Source organism: Artemia franciscana, chromosome 15 (assembly GCF_032884065.1).
Source record: "Artemia franciscana chromosome 15, ASM3288406v1, whole genome shotgun sequence".
In the NCBI taxonomy this organism is placed as follows: Eukaryota; Metazoa; Arthropoda; class Branchiopoda; order Anostraca; family Artemiidae; genus Artemia; species Artemia franciscana.
In genome coordinates, this window is record NC_088877.1 from 7198085 (window position 1) to 7217150 (window position 19066).

Sequence of the window (19066 nt, forward strand, 5' to 3'; positions counted from 1 at the left end):
TCTCTAAAACGATCAGCGAGAGGAGTTTACTTTTGTACAGAAAAAAAATAAGGAGACAAAACGTCACAAAGCTATCACACACAACAGACATGTCAAAGCATGTTTTTTTTTAGCGATATTTCAGTATCCGAGAACGATAGTTAAACACAAAGATTAGAAAAAGAACAAAAGGCAAAAATTACTAATCATGATTAAAAAAGGAAGAAAGAAATGATGAAAATCAGAGATGACTAAGGATATCTTGGCGGTAATAGAAAAGCAGTTCTAGCTGGAATGGAGCCTAAGGGGTTCAATCCTCCCAGGTTGTTTTCTGTAATTTGACTCTAAAGGAGCTTTTATGACCCCTCTGATACTATATTCGTGGGATCACAACACCCTTCAAGCAATGCACAAGGCTAAGCAATATAAAGTTACATTAAAAAACTTATAACCCAAATTAGTCCCATCCTATATGAAAAAAAAAAATATTTCATTGTACAAAGAAACATATGAAAAGACTGTACCTAAAAAAGACAAAAAATTGACTAAAACCCTCTCCCTACCTAAAAATGGGCCGACTATGTCAAATCGAAATCTCAGGTATAGCCCAGAGAGAAAATAATACATTTGATTCTCTAATGATCATTTCCGAGAAATGAATAGAAATAATCACCATAAGAAGGTATTGCACACGTTACTGAGTCATAATCCACTAAAATATGAAAAGAAGAGCTAAAAAGGCAGTAGAAAAAACAACACAACCAACATAGGAACAACTACAATCAGTTTTTGTTAAATATTGTGACTTATTTCCTAGATAGATCTACTTTTATTTTCACAAAAGACACTATTGAAAAATATATGCAATTTAACTATTTGGCAATGCCAGTCGATTGTAACTGTTAGTAAGTTGGGAGTGATTGGATGTCACAAAATCTTAATCAGGTTGGCCAGTTTCAGGTAAATCGTATGCATGGTATCAGAAGATTAGGACCAACATATGTGTATAATAAACACAGTTTTTTGCCTTTTTTTTTTTTAGTTCACACTACCTTATTCTCTTCAAGGACAGATTTGAAAAATGGAAATTTATTAACATTACTTTAAAAATTAGTGCTCGAGTAATACGCTACGTTTTTTTTTATCATAAACTCATATAAATAAGATAGAAAATTTTCTAATCTTTTGAAAATTGTCTCCCCTTTTCTTGATCTAAGCATGAGCTTAGTACGAGCAAAAATTAAATATCTATTCAGGTTTTGCAATGAAGCAAACGAGGTCAAAGGACATTCGATGTTGAAAAACAGTTTCTTGCAACAGTAATTCTAACACTGAAACTGTGCTAGAAATTAAAGGGGAGAAACGAAAGCCACATACTTTGACTTTATCGTATTCTACCGTTTTTTTTTATATATAATGTCATTAATCTAAGGATAATTAATCCTTTAGACAGTTTACTTGAATAGCATTCAACATGATGGAGTAGTGCCATCTGTATTTATTAAAATCCGCAGGGTTTATTCCATTGCAAAAGAAGAAAAATTACCTGTCGCATAGCAGTTAGGAAACCTTGTGGATTGAAGAATCCTCCCAGCCAGAAGACACACGGAGCACTTCTAAAGCACCATCTAGATAGCTGGGAGTGGCGATCTATTAGTTCTGTGAACCAAAAGCCAATGGTAGTTGAGTCCCATGAAATCTATAAATAAAGGAAATTACATTATAATATTATTTGTAGCAATATTCCAAAATCGAATCTTTCATTTGAATTAATTTTCCTAAAAATCTGTAAACTTCGAAACCCACCTACCTTCGGTTCTGGCAGTAGCTAGGTCTAAATACTAGCAAAATCCTATTAAAAATCTTTCTAGGACTAGCAAAATCTTAAATTGGTATTAGGTATATCTCATTGTGAATATGCCTTCAAGTACAAGGGTGGCACTCTTTTGTGGCACCAAACTTCTATTTTAGCCCAGAGAGAACCAAGTTGCTATTCGTTGAAACTTCTTTGATAGTCAATCGATTTAAAAGTATAAAAAAAAACTATATAAGCTTTTAAGCTGTTTAGGAAATAAAAACACACGGTTTGCTCCTAACTGATTTTCATGAAACTTTGTTTAGTTTACGCATAATTGTGCATCAGCTACTTACTTTTTTCTGCAAGCTTGAACTTTACTAAAGATTCGCGCGTTACACGCAAGTCTAAAGTGCAAATTGAGCTTTGTTGTCTTGGGATAAGTATTTCCTGCCATGTATGTTCTCGTGTTGTAATGTTGTGTAATTGACCGAGCCTTAGCTAACTTTAACTAAACTGAACTTGGTTTTAGGAGGTAGCTAATTCTAAATACTAGTTAAAATTTACTGCAAACTGGTCTAGAAGCTGGTAATTTCCAAATTTAGTTTTAGATAAGTCTCGGTGCTTATAACAGGTCATTGTGAATAGGTCTTCAGGCAGTAAGTCTATATTGTTTCTTTAGACTGGGCCTTTATACTGTGTAACCTGCAAATGTGAAGTACGAATTAGGCACTACTTTTTTTAAATCCATCTTTATTCCAAAATAAAGGCAAAATTTTGTTAAATTCCAAAAAACCCAATTTATGATGTTCTTTTAAAAAATGAACCAATAGTCGATGGGGGAATTAAAATTTTACACAATCACCAGTGGACAAGATTACCCACTAGACCAAAAAGAGTTGCTTCAATGTTAGCTTACAAGAGGATTGTTTCGCAACAGAATAATTAACTAAGTTTCAATTTTCATAAATTTTTCCTCAGTTGCTCTTTGATTCTCATTGAAGTAACTCGCATAGCTGCTTTTCCCTACGTGAATAAGTAGCGACAATTGTATTTATTATATTTGGTGGTGGTTTTTATTTGTTTTTAGATTAGTTTTCTTTTAATTTTCTATCTTGTGCTGAAGACGCCTTGTTTTATACAGGCGAAATATCCGCGTTGTTTTAGTCTTTTAATTCTACTGGCCGTCGTCTCGTTTTAAGTTTTCTTTTTGTAGAGTTTTATCTCTCTTGATTGTTTATTGTCATGTCTGGCCAGTTCGGCTTAAGAACTTTCATTTGTGAATAGGTCTTCAGGCAGTAAGTCTATATTGTTTCTTTAGACTGGGCCTTTATACTGTGTAACCTGCAAATGTGAAGTACAAATTAGGCACTACTTTTTTTAAATCCATCTTTATTCCAAAATAAAGGCGAAATTTTGTTTCAATTTTAAAAAAAGATATATAGAAAAGAAAGATAAAAGGAAATATATGGTTCTTCGTCAGGTAACTCTTATTTACTAATATCAAAATAAGGTAAATATAATAAATTAAAGATAAAATTAAAAATAAATATAAAACATAGTATGAAAGTAAAAGTTAAAGATAGTTTAAATATATTTTAAAGAGAATAAACAGTATGTTCATATTGTTCTTCACCATGGGTTAAAGACGGGTAGTTTTTTTTTTTTTTTTATCGTGGAGCAGAGAGTATTTGTGGATTGATACTCTGCTTAGCAATACTAGGCTTGGGATTCAATTCCAGTTATCACAAGGCTAGACAACAGACTTCCTACCTGTATCAGTACTAAAGAAAAAATAAAATGTAACTGAAAAGTTGGTTCGACGCCCTGTGATCACTTCTTTAGATTTATTATCCTATCGAGATGTCACTTTGTAGTAGTAAATTATGTCACTAAGTCCAAAAAAATAATATCATCCAGTTTTTTTAAGGTATACGGCTCTTATGAGAACTAATACTTTTTTCCCATAAGGTTTAATGAATAAATCATTTGATTTTATCATGAGTTAACAATATTAAACAAAATCTTAATTAAGCCAAAGAGCCTAAATAGACCACGTGAAACATTTTATATGAATTGTATCTTTTAGTAAAACTAAATAAAAACAACAATTTTCATAACTAAAAGTAAGGAGTGACCTTAAATCTTGAGTCGAACAGAAATTTTTCCGTCTATGAAAGGGGCTGTTGCCTCCTCAAGGCCTCGCTCTTTATGCTAAAGACTTTTATTATTTTAAAAAGTAGAGTTGTTACAAAAAAGTCAAACTTTAGCGTAAAGAGTGAGACTTTGAGGAGGGGGACAGCCCCTTTTATAAACAGAATAACTTCTGTCCATTTTAAGTTTTAATGTTACTCCTTACTTTAGTTAAAAAGAGTTTTTACTTATTGAACATTATTTTACTTATTTTGAACGTTTTTCAACTATTGTGTGTTCGAATTTAGCTCACCGTCCATGAAAAATGAAAAAATGTTAAAAATCTGAGCCTGTTGATTTTTGAATTAAAATGGAATAGTTGTGGGCATCAAAAGTCAGGCTAATTGTAGAAAAAGCCAAGACAGATAGTCCAATTGAGTGAGGGGCAATCCCAACATTAATCCCCCCTTATTAGGATTATATAAAAATGACGTTAGTTCATTTTTTAATAAATATGTCTATCTATTATCCGTCCATGCGTCATTCCAAGGGAAGTAGAACTAAAGTAGATAGTCATAGACCTAAGAAAGTCAGAGAACCTATAGTTTTCCAAGTGTTTGGTTAAATGGCACGGGTAAACGGTGGGAGTAAGTGTGTCTAATCGATTTATGAATCAAAATGGAATAGTTGTGGTCGCAGTCATGGCTAATTGTAGAAAAAGCCAAGACAGATGGTCCAATTGAGTGAGAGGCAATTCTGGCATTAATCCCCCCTTATTAGGATTGTATAAAAATGATCTTAGTTCAATTGTTAATAGATATGTTTATCTATTATGAAACAAAATTGAAACAAATGGACAAATGAAAACAAATGAAAACAAAATTTGCATATTCATTCTGGTAGATTTATTTCGTATATGAAGGATTGCACCCAACTCAATACCTTGCTCTTTACGCTAAAGCTGTTAGCACGTTTAAAAAAGGTTCCTATTGTAATTAAACGCCCCGTGTTTCAGCAGCCGCTCTTAGAAAATTGGGACAAACAGTCAAACTTTAGCGTAAAAGTAGGGTTTTGAGGAGGGGGCAGCCCTTCATAGATGGAGTAATTTCTGTTCGTTTTAAAATTAATTTAACCTTTACTTTCAGTTAAAAACTTTATTTGTTTAATTTCTGATTGTTCTTCAAATAATGCAATTGTTCTTCAAATACCCCAATTTTCACATTTTCCAAGAATTCCGGTTTCCCCCTCCAAATCCCCCCAATGTCACAGGATCTGGTCGGAATTTAAAATAAGAACTTTAAAGCACAAGATCCTTCTAAATATCAAATTTCATTAAGATCTGGTCACCCTTTCGTAAGTTACAAATACCTCAATTTTCAAAATTACCCCCCCCCCTCTCCAATTCCACCAAAGAGAGCAGATCCGGTCCGGTTATGTCAGTCACATATCTTAGACAGGTTTTTATTCTTCCCATCCAGTTTCATCCTGATCTCACCGCTTTAAGTATTTTCTAAGATTTCCGGTCCCCCCCCAACTGCCCCCCCCCCAATTACGCTTGATCCGGTTGAGATTTAAAATCAGAGATCTGAGTTACGAGGTCCTTCTAAATATGAAGTTTCATGAAGATCCGATCACTCCTTCGTAAGTTAAAATACGTAATTTTTTCTTATTTTTCAGAATTAACCCCCCCCCCAATAGATCGGATCCGTTCCAATTATGTAAATCACGTATTTAAGACTTCTGCTTATTTTTTCCTCCGAGTTTCATCCCGATCCCTCCAATCTAAGCGTTTTCCATGATTTTAGGTTCCCCCACCCCAAACTTCCCCCAACGTCGCCAGATCCAGTCAGGATTTAAAATTACAGCTTTGAGACACGATATCCTTCTAAATATCAAATTTCATTGAGATCCGATAACCCGTTCGTAAGTTAAAAATACCTCATTTTTTCTAATTTTTCAGAATTAACCCCTACCCCAACTACCCCAAAGAGAGCGGATCCGTTCCGGTTATGTCAATCATGTATCTAGGACTCGTGATTATTTTTTCCACCAAGTTTCATCCTGATCCCTCCACTCTAAGTGTTTTTCAAGTTTTAGGTTTCCCCCTCCCAACTATCCCCCAATGTCACCAGATCTGGTTGGGTTTAAAATAAAAGCTCTGAGCCACGATATCCTTCTAAATATCAAATTTCATTGAGATCCGATCACCTGTTCGTAAGTTAAAAATACCTCATTTTTTCTAATTTTTCAGAAATAACGCCCCCCCAACTATCCCAAAGAGAGCGGATCCGTTCCGTTTATGTCAATCATGTATCTAGCATTTGTGTTGATTTTTCCCACCAAGTTTCATCCCGATCCCTCCACTCTAAGTGTTTTCCAAGTTTTAGGTTTCCCCCTCCCAACTCCCCCCCCCAATGTCACCAGATCCGGTCGGAATTTAAAATAAGAGCTCTAAAACACGATATCCTTCTAAATATCAAATTTCATTGAGATCCGATAACCCGTTCGTAAGTTAAAAATACCTCATTTTTTCTAATTTTTCAGAATTAACCCCTACCCCAACTGCCCCAAAGAGAGCGGATCCGTTCTGGCTATGTCAATCATGTATCTAGGACTCGTGATTTTTTTTCCACCAAGTTTCATCCCGATCCCTCCACTCTAAGTGTTTTTCAAGTTTTGGGTTTCCCCCTCCCAACTACCCCCCAATGTCTCCAGATCTGGTTGGGTTTAAAATAAGAGCTCTGAGCCACGATATCCTTCTAAATATCAAATTTTATTGAGATCCGATCACCTGTTCGTAAGTTAAAAATACCTCATTTTTTCTAATTTTTCAGAAATAACCCCCCCTCCAACTATCCCAAAGAGAGTGGATCCGTTCCGATTATGTCAATCATGTATCTGGGACTTGTGCTTATTTTTCCCATCAAGTTTCATCCCGATCCCTCCACTCTAAGTGTTTTCCAAGATTTTAGGTTCCCCCCTCCAGCTCCCCCCAATGTCATCGGATCCGGTCGGAATTTAAAACAAAAGCTCTGAGACACAATATCAATCCAATCATCAAATTTCATTAAGATCCCATTACCCATTCCTAAGTTAAAAATACTTCATTTTTTCTATTTTTTTCGAATTAACCGCCCCCACCCCGATGGTCAAATTTGGAAAATGACTATTTCTAATTTAAGCTGGTCCCGTCCCTGATACACCTGCCAAATTTCATCATCCTAGCTTACCTGGAAGTGCCTAAAGTAGCAAAACCGGGACCGACAGACAGACAGACCGACAGAATTGACGATTGCTATACGTCACTTGGTTAATACCAAGTGCCATAAAAACAAATAGAGACGCATCCGTGATTTGCCTTTTGGCAAAAATGGCAAATTTCCACATTTTTCTACATGGAAGTTTGAAACTTCTACAGTAGAGTTCTCTGGTACACTGAATATGATGGCATGATTTTCATTAGGATTTCCAGAATTTTTGGTGGCAATTCCCCCTATTTAAAAAATCAGGTACATTTTCTCAGGCTTGTAATTTTTGGTTGGTAATACTAAACTTGATGAATCTTATATACTTGGAATCAGCATAATAAGCTGATTCTTTTGATGTATCTACTGGTAATAAAGTTACCAATTTTATAGAGTTTCGGTTACCATTGAGCCGAGTCACTCCTTACTTACAGTTCATTACCATGAGCAATTTGATAAGGCAAAACATGTAAAGTAGTAGGGCAAAAAATCCGGTTATTCTTTCTTTAAGTTGTAGGGACTGAACCCTCAACAATTACTGTCTATCCCTAATTCTCTAAGGTAAATTTAGTTGAAATAATAAACTGAGGGGATGAAGCTCTATTAGCGGATTAATAGAAAAAATAATACACGTCATTTAGCATTTGGCCAAATGATGTCTCACCTTTTTCCATGAAATTGGTACCCTGGAGTCAGTAATTGCGTCCAAAACATTGCGGAGGGAAGGGGAGAGAACTATAGTGCCTTCAATTGCTAACTTCAAATCTGTTAATGCACTTTTCACCAGCGTAATCTAAAAAAAATAAAAAAATAATAAATTATGCTCTTTTTTACCAGTTCCAAAAAACCCCAGCCTGGGATCATTTTTATCTGTAGTTTAAGCTTGTTTCGAAATTTAAAGGTTTATACAATCATATGCTCCACATTTACACTTTTTTCAGCATCAAGAGAACAGAAAAGAATTAAATTTTCGGCAATTCTACACGGGAATGAAAAATACTACAAGCTCTACATACAGTGTAATGTGTAGCGACAAAATTTAATACGTTAAAAAATATTTTTTTAAATGATAAAAAAGTAGAACACGATATATTTGATGTGATTAATCTATAAAAATTAAGATTAAAGTTGAAGTTTCTCTCCAATAGACAATTAGTCAGCATTTTCTATTTTCAAGAACTTTTAAGTCAAAATCCAGTCTACACAAAGTATGCCTACGACAACTTGGGGAAATCTTGGCACTTTTAGTAGCCTGACTGGGGTTGAGTTGGCTGGGTTACTGGTACTGGGGATAAAACTTTTCTTTTTTACCCTCCGTTAAAGATTTTGGTACCCAAATAAACAGAGTTGCAGCATTTTAGGGTCAAACAAAATCACCAAATACTAAACAGAATTAGAAATTTTGTGTTTTTAACATTAGCACCAGTTTTCGCTGCTGTTTTGTTAAGGTCTTTGTTAGATAATGTTTCTTATTCAAATATTCTGTTACTTGTGGAAGAACAGTAATTATAGGTTACATAGACTCGTAACGTTAGCGTGGAATATTTTCCGAGACGGTAGAAACGAACCCTTAAAAGAAAAGCCCTAACTCAAAACTGCTTAAAATAATAAAAGATACTGGAAACAAAGTATTAGGTTTTCTTTCCAGGCTGGAAAATACAAAATCTGAATAGAAAGGAAACAAAAAAAGAACAAAAGAAGGAGACTCCCTCAGAGCTGTAGAGCTCTCTTGTACTGAACTCCTAATCTAGCAACTAGGATTTACCTTCTTGCTTACCAAGCGTTCACCAACAGCCCTTGGGTAAGGCACTACGTCTAATTTCTCACTGAGTTTGAATTCTTACAAAATTTCTTCAAACTCTAATGTACAGAAGTTATATCAACTGTTTTTATATATTTAAATTAATGATATTTAATTTTTTGGGGGGTTCTTGTCACAGTGCTCTTGCTACGTTGATAATGTTTAACCCGTTTGGTATTAGGATTAATACCGAGAGTGAAGAGAACGTATTATTATACGTTATATATAATATAATGTTATATATACATATAATAATCTCAGATTATTTTTTTAGCTCACTTTAAAAAAAATCGAATTTTAAACAAATTATCTTGATCTTTCTTTAAATAAGACGGGGTTAATTCCTAAACAAGGAAACCTGAGGATCTTTTCTGCCGTATTTGCTTTCAAAAACATCATATATTTGAAGCACAAATCCTTCGCTCTTTTCTTTAAAATAAAACAGAGTTAACCAACCCCGGGTCTAATATGAACTTTTTTTGACGAAAAGTTTCATTCAATCCCTGGATCTTGGAATTATTTTTTTCCCATATACACCACCTAAGACTCACATTCCGTAGGAAAAGTGACAAAATAAGGATTATCCCATCCATTAGTAACAAAAAAGAACTATTCTTAAGGCCAGTGTTTAACTATGAGCACAAGTTTTTTGTATAGACTTTAATTGTAAAATGTAAATTTTTTTATTGTAAAACTGCCAAAAGCACTCATTTAGAGTAATTCACAATATATTCGTTGGAGCATAATGTCAAAAAAATACATCCAGTAATTGACGATCTTCCTTTAGATTATGGAAGCATAACTATCAATAGATAAACTTCGTTCCAACAACGTTGCGAACTATTTAACGATCTCACTAAAAATTGGTGGTAATAATGTTCCGTTAGCTTACAGGAACACCATTGTTAACAACATTTTCACAATCAGGTCGGTGTTAGGACGGCGGAAAAATGCCTTAGAAAACCTCACAGTTAAACAACAAGAATAATTGGTGAACATTGTCTCAAAAATCTCTTGTAAAATTAGCATAAAGTACACATGCGCCTGTTGCATGCTTTGTTAATTACAAACAAGTAATTTATAGCTAAAAACTTCTCAATTATATTAATTTACAATATACTTCTTTGAATATAATTCCTAAAATATATTTTCTTTAACTAGTCATATTCTGTTGCCTCGCGTAGCCAATTTGTAAATAATATTGCTACTAACAATTGGATATTCTGACGATGAATACATTACCTAGAAAATCCTGGGGATCACCGCCAAAAGGATTGGTCGACATAGTCTCACAAATTTTCTTGGGGAGTTATCAAAAAACGAAAGTGTTGCTGTCTCGTGTTTGGTTCATTAGGTCAACAACAAGAATTAACAGTGGTGACGATTTTGGTCAACAACAAGAATTAACAGTGGTGACGATTTTGGTCAACAACAAGAATTAACAGTGGTGACGATTTTGGTCAACAACAAGAATTAACAGTGGTGACGATTTTGGTTATGAATAATATTTTTGACTTTTTTTATTTTGATTGTTATTATTTTAAAAAGTTTTTCTAAAGCAAAAGAGTAAATAATTGCAGCATCTGAAGCCACATACTATGCACCAAAATCATTTGCACATTTTCAAAGTTTCATTATTCATTACAACGCATAATATTTGATTAGACACATATTTATACTCATTTTAGCTCCATGAAAACGAGGGCTTCCGGGGTAAATGGTTTAATAGGCTGTAACTCCCTTCAGCCTTAGGTGGCTTAAGAAATATTTAAAATTATACCAAGAAAGTCATATAGGCTTACTTTAGTCGTATTATGATTATCCATTCACGTTTGTGACTATTTCCCTCATTTATTAATCGTTTGTATTTTTTGTACTAATTTCTGTTTTTTATATTTATTTTTAACACACTAAAATTTCTTTTTTTAATGTTTTGCAGAGGAGAGTCTACGCTTGCATTCCCGTTGTCTTCAAATTTAAATAAGGGGAAGATGTGTGACTTACGTTTTCTTTTCTTTTTTTAGTCAAAAAAGAATTTTTATGAAACACGGATATCACTATTTCAACAACGATAAAAAAATGAATAAATTTGCTTAATAAAGATACACACTTACAACTTTCTGCAAGCAACTGATTTCCTGTCGCAGGAAAATAGTCATAGGCAAATACGTCCCAAGTCGATTGAGACCTTCTTTGACTTCGTGTGGAACAAAGTTTCTTGGACATCTAACCTGAAGGTCTTCTACGACTTTCAGTGCAGACTCTTCTCGAGACACTTCTTCTCCTCCCATACCCCCTTCTTTTGGCTGCACACTAAGAATTGTGTCAAGGATACACTGCGCAACATTCATTTGGTATCTAAGAATAGATATTAATTAAAAGGTGTTAAAAATGATACACTGGGTCTTATAAGAACTTTCTGCAAATTACCTAAAAATATCTTGTGCCTTTAAGTATTTTAAGGGATAAGTTTGACACATTACTATTATCCTTATGTTTCTTTATTTTAGACAACTTAAACCGTTTGGTAAATGCTAGTGCTATTTATGACGTAAATTCAAATTTGGTAACCGTGCTATGACAGAAAATTTTTCAATTAAATTCTATTCTATTCTGCGAATGAAGGAAGAAAGATTTGCGAACATTGTCATTTTCGGTCAACCGTCAAGGACTAAACGGAAAGCAGGTCATCCTCGTCTGGGGCGGGAGGATGTCAAATAGAAAGATTTAAAGTAAATGGGAACTTCCTGGGAGGGTGTAAAGAGGGATGCTTTGAATAGATTGGGATGGAGGAGGAGCGTGCATAGCTGTGTTCTTTTTTTTTATCAACATTGATCAAGCTGATTTAGCAGGCACAAACTACACAGAGTATACGTAGGCAAATAGTGCCTTTTGGTAGCGGGTAGTAATTTCGGAAGTACTTTTTGGTCCAGGATCATCTAAGTTGTGTTTTTAGGCGCCGGGTCTGAAGCGTGCTTTGAGTAAGTTCGACAAAATTGTTTTCAGGTTCTTTTCAGGTTCAGCCAAATTTTATAGCGCTTTCATCTTGCAAGTTCACAACGAGTTGGCCATGGGTTCTTCAAAATTGTAACTCATCAGGATAGCATGATTCACAGGTTCTGAAACGACCCAAGCCGGTGTCGAACACGGCACTCAAAACGATAATCTGCACAACAGATGTCGAACTCCGTGTTCGATGTGGGTGGCCTGAAAATGGGGCTTTTAACAGATTTATTTTCACAAAGCCATCAGTCGATTCCTATGAGCGAAGGTTTAGAGATACTTAAACTTTGCTGTTGAAATGGGAAAAAGCACTAGTAGCACAGCGGGTACTCATGATCTGTCTGGTAGCTTGAAATATGCTATAAAAAAAATTGTTCCTACTTCATAGTCAACACATATTTAACTCGACAGGTTCATTATTTAGCTTCACATAACTTCACAGCTTCACAACACCGTAAGATCTAGCTTCAATATAAAAATATGAATCAAATTTCCTTCTAGCTGGTATCAAGGAAATTCAAAATTTATTTTATTTTTTCAAAACTGAACTAAAGAAATATAACAAAAGTAATACTATTCAGTTCCATAGCTGCTGGATTTTGTCAGCTTTGTTAAGTGTTAAAGATTTGTTTTGTAGTAAGGCTTTGCATTAAGTATTAAATGTTTGCTTTATTTATAATTCTGTTTTGATTGGATTTTTTATTAATAATAATATATATTTTTTGTTCATCAACTATAATTAGTTCATAATATATGTTAATACTGAAGTATTTATAATAAAAGCTGAATTAAGCCAACTTTGAATACCCGTTCGTTCAGCCTTATATATGATCTATTTGACGTATGAAAACAAGAAAGGAAATAATAAATGAAAAGAGAAAAATCAAATAGATGAAAAACGAGGATTTTGTCAGCCAGTAGCAAAATATAAAAAAAACAAGCAAATTTTCGACAAGGACCTCCGCCAAGTCGTCCTCAGTGCTAAAAAAAAATAAGAAAGAGGAAAAAGAAAAAAAGAAAAAAAGAAGAAACAAACAACAAAATATAACCTTCTTAAGTGAACTGTACGAGAGGAAAAAAGACACTGAATACAACAACAAAAACCAACTTGAAATCAATGAAAGAGAAGTTACCAATTAGATTGAATATAATATCCTTTGCCTTGCAACAGATTTCGCCTGTCTACAATTTCGGTTTTCATTAGATATGCGAACAGGTTGTCTTAAATTAGACTGGGCGAAAATATTCATAGAGTCTTTTAATATTAAATTGTTATAAATTGGGCTTAAGGAAATATCTCCCGTGTCTCTATTTATAACCAAATTTCTATTTATAGGTTTTTTTTTTATCTCAATTGCCTCTTTAAAAGATTGTGGTAGGCAATTTACGGTAGATATTAAAGTTGCCTCTTCAAAAAGAACTAAATGGCCAGGATTTTCGTATATATGCTGGGCCAGAGCTGAATCAAAGTTGTCATTTTTATTTTCAAATCTCAGGGACTTATCTATTGAAATTTTGTGTTCATGCAATCGTTCCCCTAGTTGTTGATGGGTCCTGCCAATGTAAAATTTTTCACATGAACACGGGACTCTGTAGACACCACTACCTAGTATAGGGTCCGTTTTATCCTTTCCCGAGTAGAAAAAATGTTCAACTTTTTGTTCAGTTTTGAAAGAAACAGAGAGATTACGTTTTTTTAAATTAAATTAAAAAAACAAGTTTTTTTTATCGGAAAGTAAGGAGCGACATTAAAACTTAAAACGAACAGAAATTACTTCGTATATGAAAGGGGATGCTTTCTCATCAACGCCCTGCTCTTTACGCTAAAGTTTGTCTCTTTCTGTTAACTCTACTTTTTAAAACAGTATAAAACTTTAGCGTAAAGGGGGGGGGGGCGTTGATACTTTCATTAAACAAAGGTTTTCCATATTAGATTTTCTTCAAAAGATCAGTTTAAAACGAATTTTAAGTCCAGACTGTTTTGTGCCAGCGTTGTTTACTAAAATATTCGCAAGCTACTATAAAAATATTTCGCGGTCTCTACTCGGGGGGGGGGAGGTCTGAAACTTAATATTTAGGGATCAAAGAATGCACTCCTTTAACCTTCTCCGATTGATGGAATATTTGCTTTATTTGCTTTGTCAGTATGTTTATATATAGCCCGGAAAAAAAAACATACAAAAAACACTGGTCTCCTAGTATTTTTTTTTTCCATTTCATTCCAAGAATTTATAATGATGAAGATGGTTGGTGAAAATCTGGCAACGTAATAGTCAAGACTTTATATTCAAAACATATTCCTGTCTTCAGAAAATCGGCCCTGTCCCATTTAAACACCTTTACGTAATATCGCTTACAGGATCAAAAGATAAAATCTTCAATGCAAAAATCTGCATATAGGTATAAAATTCATCAAATAAAAGTAACTGTCGCTGACTGCATGATTAGCCAGACGTGGCCTGTGCGTTCAGCTCTTTTTATCAAGATTTATTAAAGTACGAGTCGTTAGACCTGCGTAAGAATGATATATAACAGGATTAATTTTATGGATTAAAATTAATCCATAGATAAATATTTAGATTAAGATTAATATTATATTCAGTAAAATAAAATAAAAAAGATTAAAGAATGTATCTCCAAGTCCTGCAATAAGAATTAATCCTTGTTACGCACAAAAATGGAATTTGCTTAATACTAAAAAGGAAGGTGTGGGACATTTTATGTCAATATTTATTGTTAAGTTTGATATTTCATGACAGTTCTTATTTTTAATTCAAAACGAACTTTTTATGTCAGTATAACCCCGCACTTTTATTCTTAGTAACAAAATATATGGATTTTTTTGGGTAACAGGATAAAAACAAGAGAGAAAAAAAACAACATTTTAGCATATTTGAAGAAAAAAATTTTTGCAAGAGTTTCTTATATTTTCACTGCTATTTTACTTATCAGCTTTTTAACTGTCAAATTACTCTGAGATGAAATATAGCACTAATATAGAAATATAGCCACCAACTTTCTAGTTACAAGCTAATATAAAAATAACACTTACGTGATGTCGGCATTTGGATGCAAGCCAAGTACTTCTGGCGAATCTTGAGCAGGTAGTGAAGTAATGTGTTCCATACACCCCGCAGTAGTTCTACCCTGGATGCCTTGAGGCGCGGTATATCCTTTATGAAATTCGAAGCCGGGTTTTACCAGCCGATCACCAAACCATAGCTGGGTGAAGGTCATAAGGAGTCTTTTATCGAAGTCATCTGTCACCCTTCCACCGTATTGAACCTCGCCGAGCATAAAACAAATATTCTGCCACGATATACCCTGATAAAAAAGTAATTGAAAACATCTAATTCATTAAACTTCAGTTTTGCCTTTCTTTCTGGAAAAGAAAGAAAGAAAGAAAAAAACTTTAAAGAGCAAGCTAATCATAAGCAGCTCAATAGTAATGCCTAAGTAAAGAACGATATTGGCAAAATGAGTTTTTTTCTTTGTCTGTAATAGGCCATGGCACTTCGTATCAGAAGGAGTATATATATATATATATATATATATATATATATATATATATATATATATATATATATATATATATATATATATATATATATATATGTATATATAAACTTACATTAAAATGCGAGAATTAAAGCAAAAAATAAAATTTTAAAAACTTTTTAAAAATGGCCCTACCATCCTTACTTCAACGAAGTTCAACCAGGACTGATACATAGAATGAAGTCAAATGATAATTCATTCAAACAAAACAAAAATGCCTAAGTAAAGAACGATGTTGGCAAAATGAGTTTTTTTTCTTTGTTTGTAATAGGCCATGGCACTTCGTATCGGAGGGAGTGTTGTAGGAACAAACACAAAGTAGAAATAATAGGGAATATTTTTCAAAACAGTGGAATTCAATTCAGTGGATATTTCGACCCTATGTCCAAGGGCCGTCTTCAGCACAGCACGAGAATATACATATATACATATACATATATATATATATCTATATATATAAAAATAAGTTGTCTGTCTGTGGATCTGTGGATCAGGTGACGTCATGTTTCTGTGTCGGCTGACGTCATGAAATTAGTTGTCAGGTGACGTCATGTTTCTGTGTCGGCTGACGTCATGAAATTAGTTTTCGTCATTTTTGCTTTGACGGTGACGTCATTCAAGTTATATAAGACATATGTTCACGTAGAAATCTATTAATGTTTAAGTTTAAAATGACTGATGAAGATGCTCAAAGAGTCTATGCCAAAAAACTTGCTGCTGATAGTTCCTCGGCACGCTTTCTTTTCTGACTTTCTCTATCAGCAGCAAGTATTTTGGCATATACTCTTTGAGCATCTTCATCAGTCATTGTAAACTTAAACATTAATAGATTTCTACGTGAACATATGTCTTATATAACTTGAATGACGTCACCGTCAAAGCAAAAATGACGGCAACTAATTTCATGACTTAATTTCAGAACTTAATTTCTGTGTTGACTGACGTCATGAAATTAGTTGTCGTCATTTTTGTTATGACGATGCTTAGTATATTGTAAAACACATTAATTTGGTTAATAATATACCATTTAAAACACCAAAATGAACATGCTGGAGTAGTCACTCGGTGAGAGAGGGTGTCAGAACGGAGAATGAAGGTCCCAGGTTCAAATCCTGGTTAGGCTAAAAAAGGTAAAAATCCAAAAACTAAAAAAAAACTGAAAAAACTAAAAAAGGCAAAAACTACAAAAAAAACTAAAAACTAATAAAAAAAAAATTAAGAATAAAAATAAAAAAAAATAAAAAAGATAAAAACTAAAAAAAAAGTAAAAAGAAAAAACAAAAAAAAACTAAAAAAGCTAAAAAAAAGGTAAAAACCAATAAAAAACTGAAAACAGGGACATAACTACAAAGGGGACGCCGGGGTGCACAGGGGGATATATAAATGACGATGGCGACTCAGGGAATGGTCGATTAGCAATCACCATTAACAAAGCTCAAGGGCAATCATTAGAATCATGAGGTATAGATCTGAATACGGATTGTTTTTCCATTGACCATTATATGTTGCATGTTCAAGAGTCGGTAAACCTGACAATCTATTTATATGCACAGACAATGGGACAGCAAAGAATGTTGTATATTCGCAAGTTTTACGTCGTTAAAAACATATATATCTATCTATATATATAAAAATAAGTTGTCTGTGTGTGGATCTGTGGATGGATCAGGTGACGTCATGTTTCGGCTGACGTCATGAAATTAGTTGCCATCATTTTTGCTTTGAAGGTGACGTCATTCAAGTTATATAAGACATATGTTCGCCGTCATGTTTCGGCTGACGTCATGAAATTAGTTGCCATCATTTTTGCTTTGAAGGCGTGACGTCATTCAAGTTATATAAGACGTATGTTCGCGTAGAATTCTATTAATGCTTAAGTTTATAATGACTGATGAAGATGCTCAAAGAGTCTATGCCAAAAAACTTGCTGCTGATAGAGAAAGTCAGAAAAGAAAGCGTGCCGAGGAACTACCAGAGCAACGCGAAAGCAGACTTGCTGCTAAAAGAGAAAGTGAAAAAAGAAGGCGTGCCGAGGAACTACTAGAGCAACGCAGAAGCAGACTTGCTGCTAAAAGAGAAAGTGAAAAAAGAAGGCGTGCCGAGGAATCAAAAGACCAGCAGGGAAACAGGCTTGAGGCTGATAGAGAAAGAAAGAACAGAAAGCATGCCGAGGAACTACCAGAGCAACGCAGAAGCAGACTTGCTGCTAAAAGAGAAAGTGAAAAAAGAAGGCGTGCCGAGGAACTACTAGAGCAACGCAGAAGTAGACTTGCTGCTAAAAGAGAAAGTGAAAAAAGAAGGCGTGCCGAGGAATCAAAAGACCAGCAGGGAAACAGGCTTGCTGCTGATAGAGAAAGTAAGAAAAGAAAGCGTGCCGAGGAATCAGAGCAATCTGAAAGTTATCGCCTGGCATTCAGGTACAACCCAGTCGATGATTATAGCTTGAGTAGATGTGTTCAAATCGGGACAATGTCTAAAATTTGTCCCTATTGCAAGGCCTTGAAATTCAATGGTGAAACAATGGGAAAGTGTTGCGCCTCAGGAAAAGTTAAACTTCCTCTATTGGCTGCACCACCAGAGCCATTGAAGACTTTCCTTACTGGAACTACGTCAGAATCTAAGCGTTTTTTGTCAAAAATCAGACAATACAACTCATGTTTCCAAATGACGTCGTTTGGAGCCCAAATCGAAAATCCAGATCAATTTATGTCTACTTTCAAAGTAAAAGGGCAAATTTATCATAAAGCAGGGTCCCTTCTACCATTCTCAGGCGAGAATCATAAATTTTTACAATTGTACTTCATCAGTGATAGAAATTCTGAATTGAATGCACGTTGCGAAATTTCTCCCAACGTTGAAAGGACAATCGTTTCCCAATTGCAACATCTTTTCCACGAAAATAATAAATTAGTGCGTCTGTTCAAAACAGCCATCGATTTGATGCCTACTGGTACTCATAAAATTGTTATTTCCGCTGACAAAACGCCTCCTGGCCAACATGTGCGTAGATACAATGCTCCGACTATCGACGAAGTGGCAATCGTTATGGTCGGTGATCAGTTTTTACCTCGAGATATTATTCTACATAAGCGAAACGCTCAGTTGTTAAGAATTGCTGAAACTCATCGATGCTACGATGCCCTACAATATCCTATCATTTTTTGGGATGGAGCCGACGGCTATCACTTTAATATTAAATTGATGAATCCAGCCACTAACAAAGAAATGAATAAGAAATGCAGTGCAATGCATTATTATTCCTATAGACTAATGATTCGGCAGGATGAAGAAAATTATATTTTAAAATGCCGTGAATTGTTTCACCAATTTATGGTTGATATGTATGCTAAAATTGAATCAGAACGTTTGCTATATATCCGCCTGAATCAGACCAAGCTCCGCTCTGAACAATACATTCATTTGCGAGATGCAGTTATAAATGACGGTAATACCACAAAAGTTGGAAGATTAACAATTTTACCTTCGTCATATGTTGGCAGTCCCCGTCATATGAATGAATATGCTCAAGATGCTATTGCGTATGTTCGTCTC

At 34.4% G+C, this 19066-nt stretch overlaps 1 protein-coding gene across 1 annotated transcript in view; it reads right to left on the minus strand.

Annotated features, from left to right (window-relative positions):
* Window positions 1-19066, minus strand: part of LOC136035996 (dynein axonemal heavy chain 5-like) — a 261598-nt gene that overhangs the window by 18131 nt on the left and 224401 nt on the right. The window contains exons 43-46 of the mRNA XM_065717914.1: window positions 15009-15280; window positions 11068-11311; window positions 7817-7945; window positions 1526-1678 (exon numbers count right to left, since the gene is read on the minus strand). Coding sequence (XP_065573986.1) covers window positions 1526-1678; window positions 7817-7945; window positions 11068-11311; window positions 15009-15280 — 798 coding nt within the window. The remainder of the gene's footprint in view (window positions 1-1525; window positions 1679-7816; window positions 7946-11067; window positions 11312-15008; window positions 15281-19066) is intronic.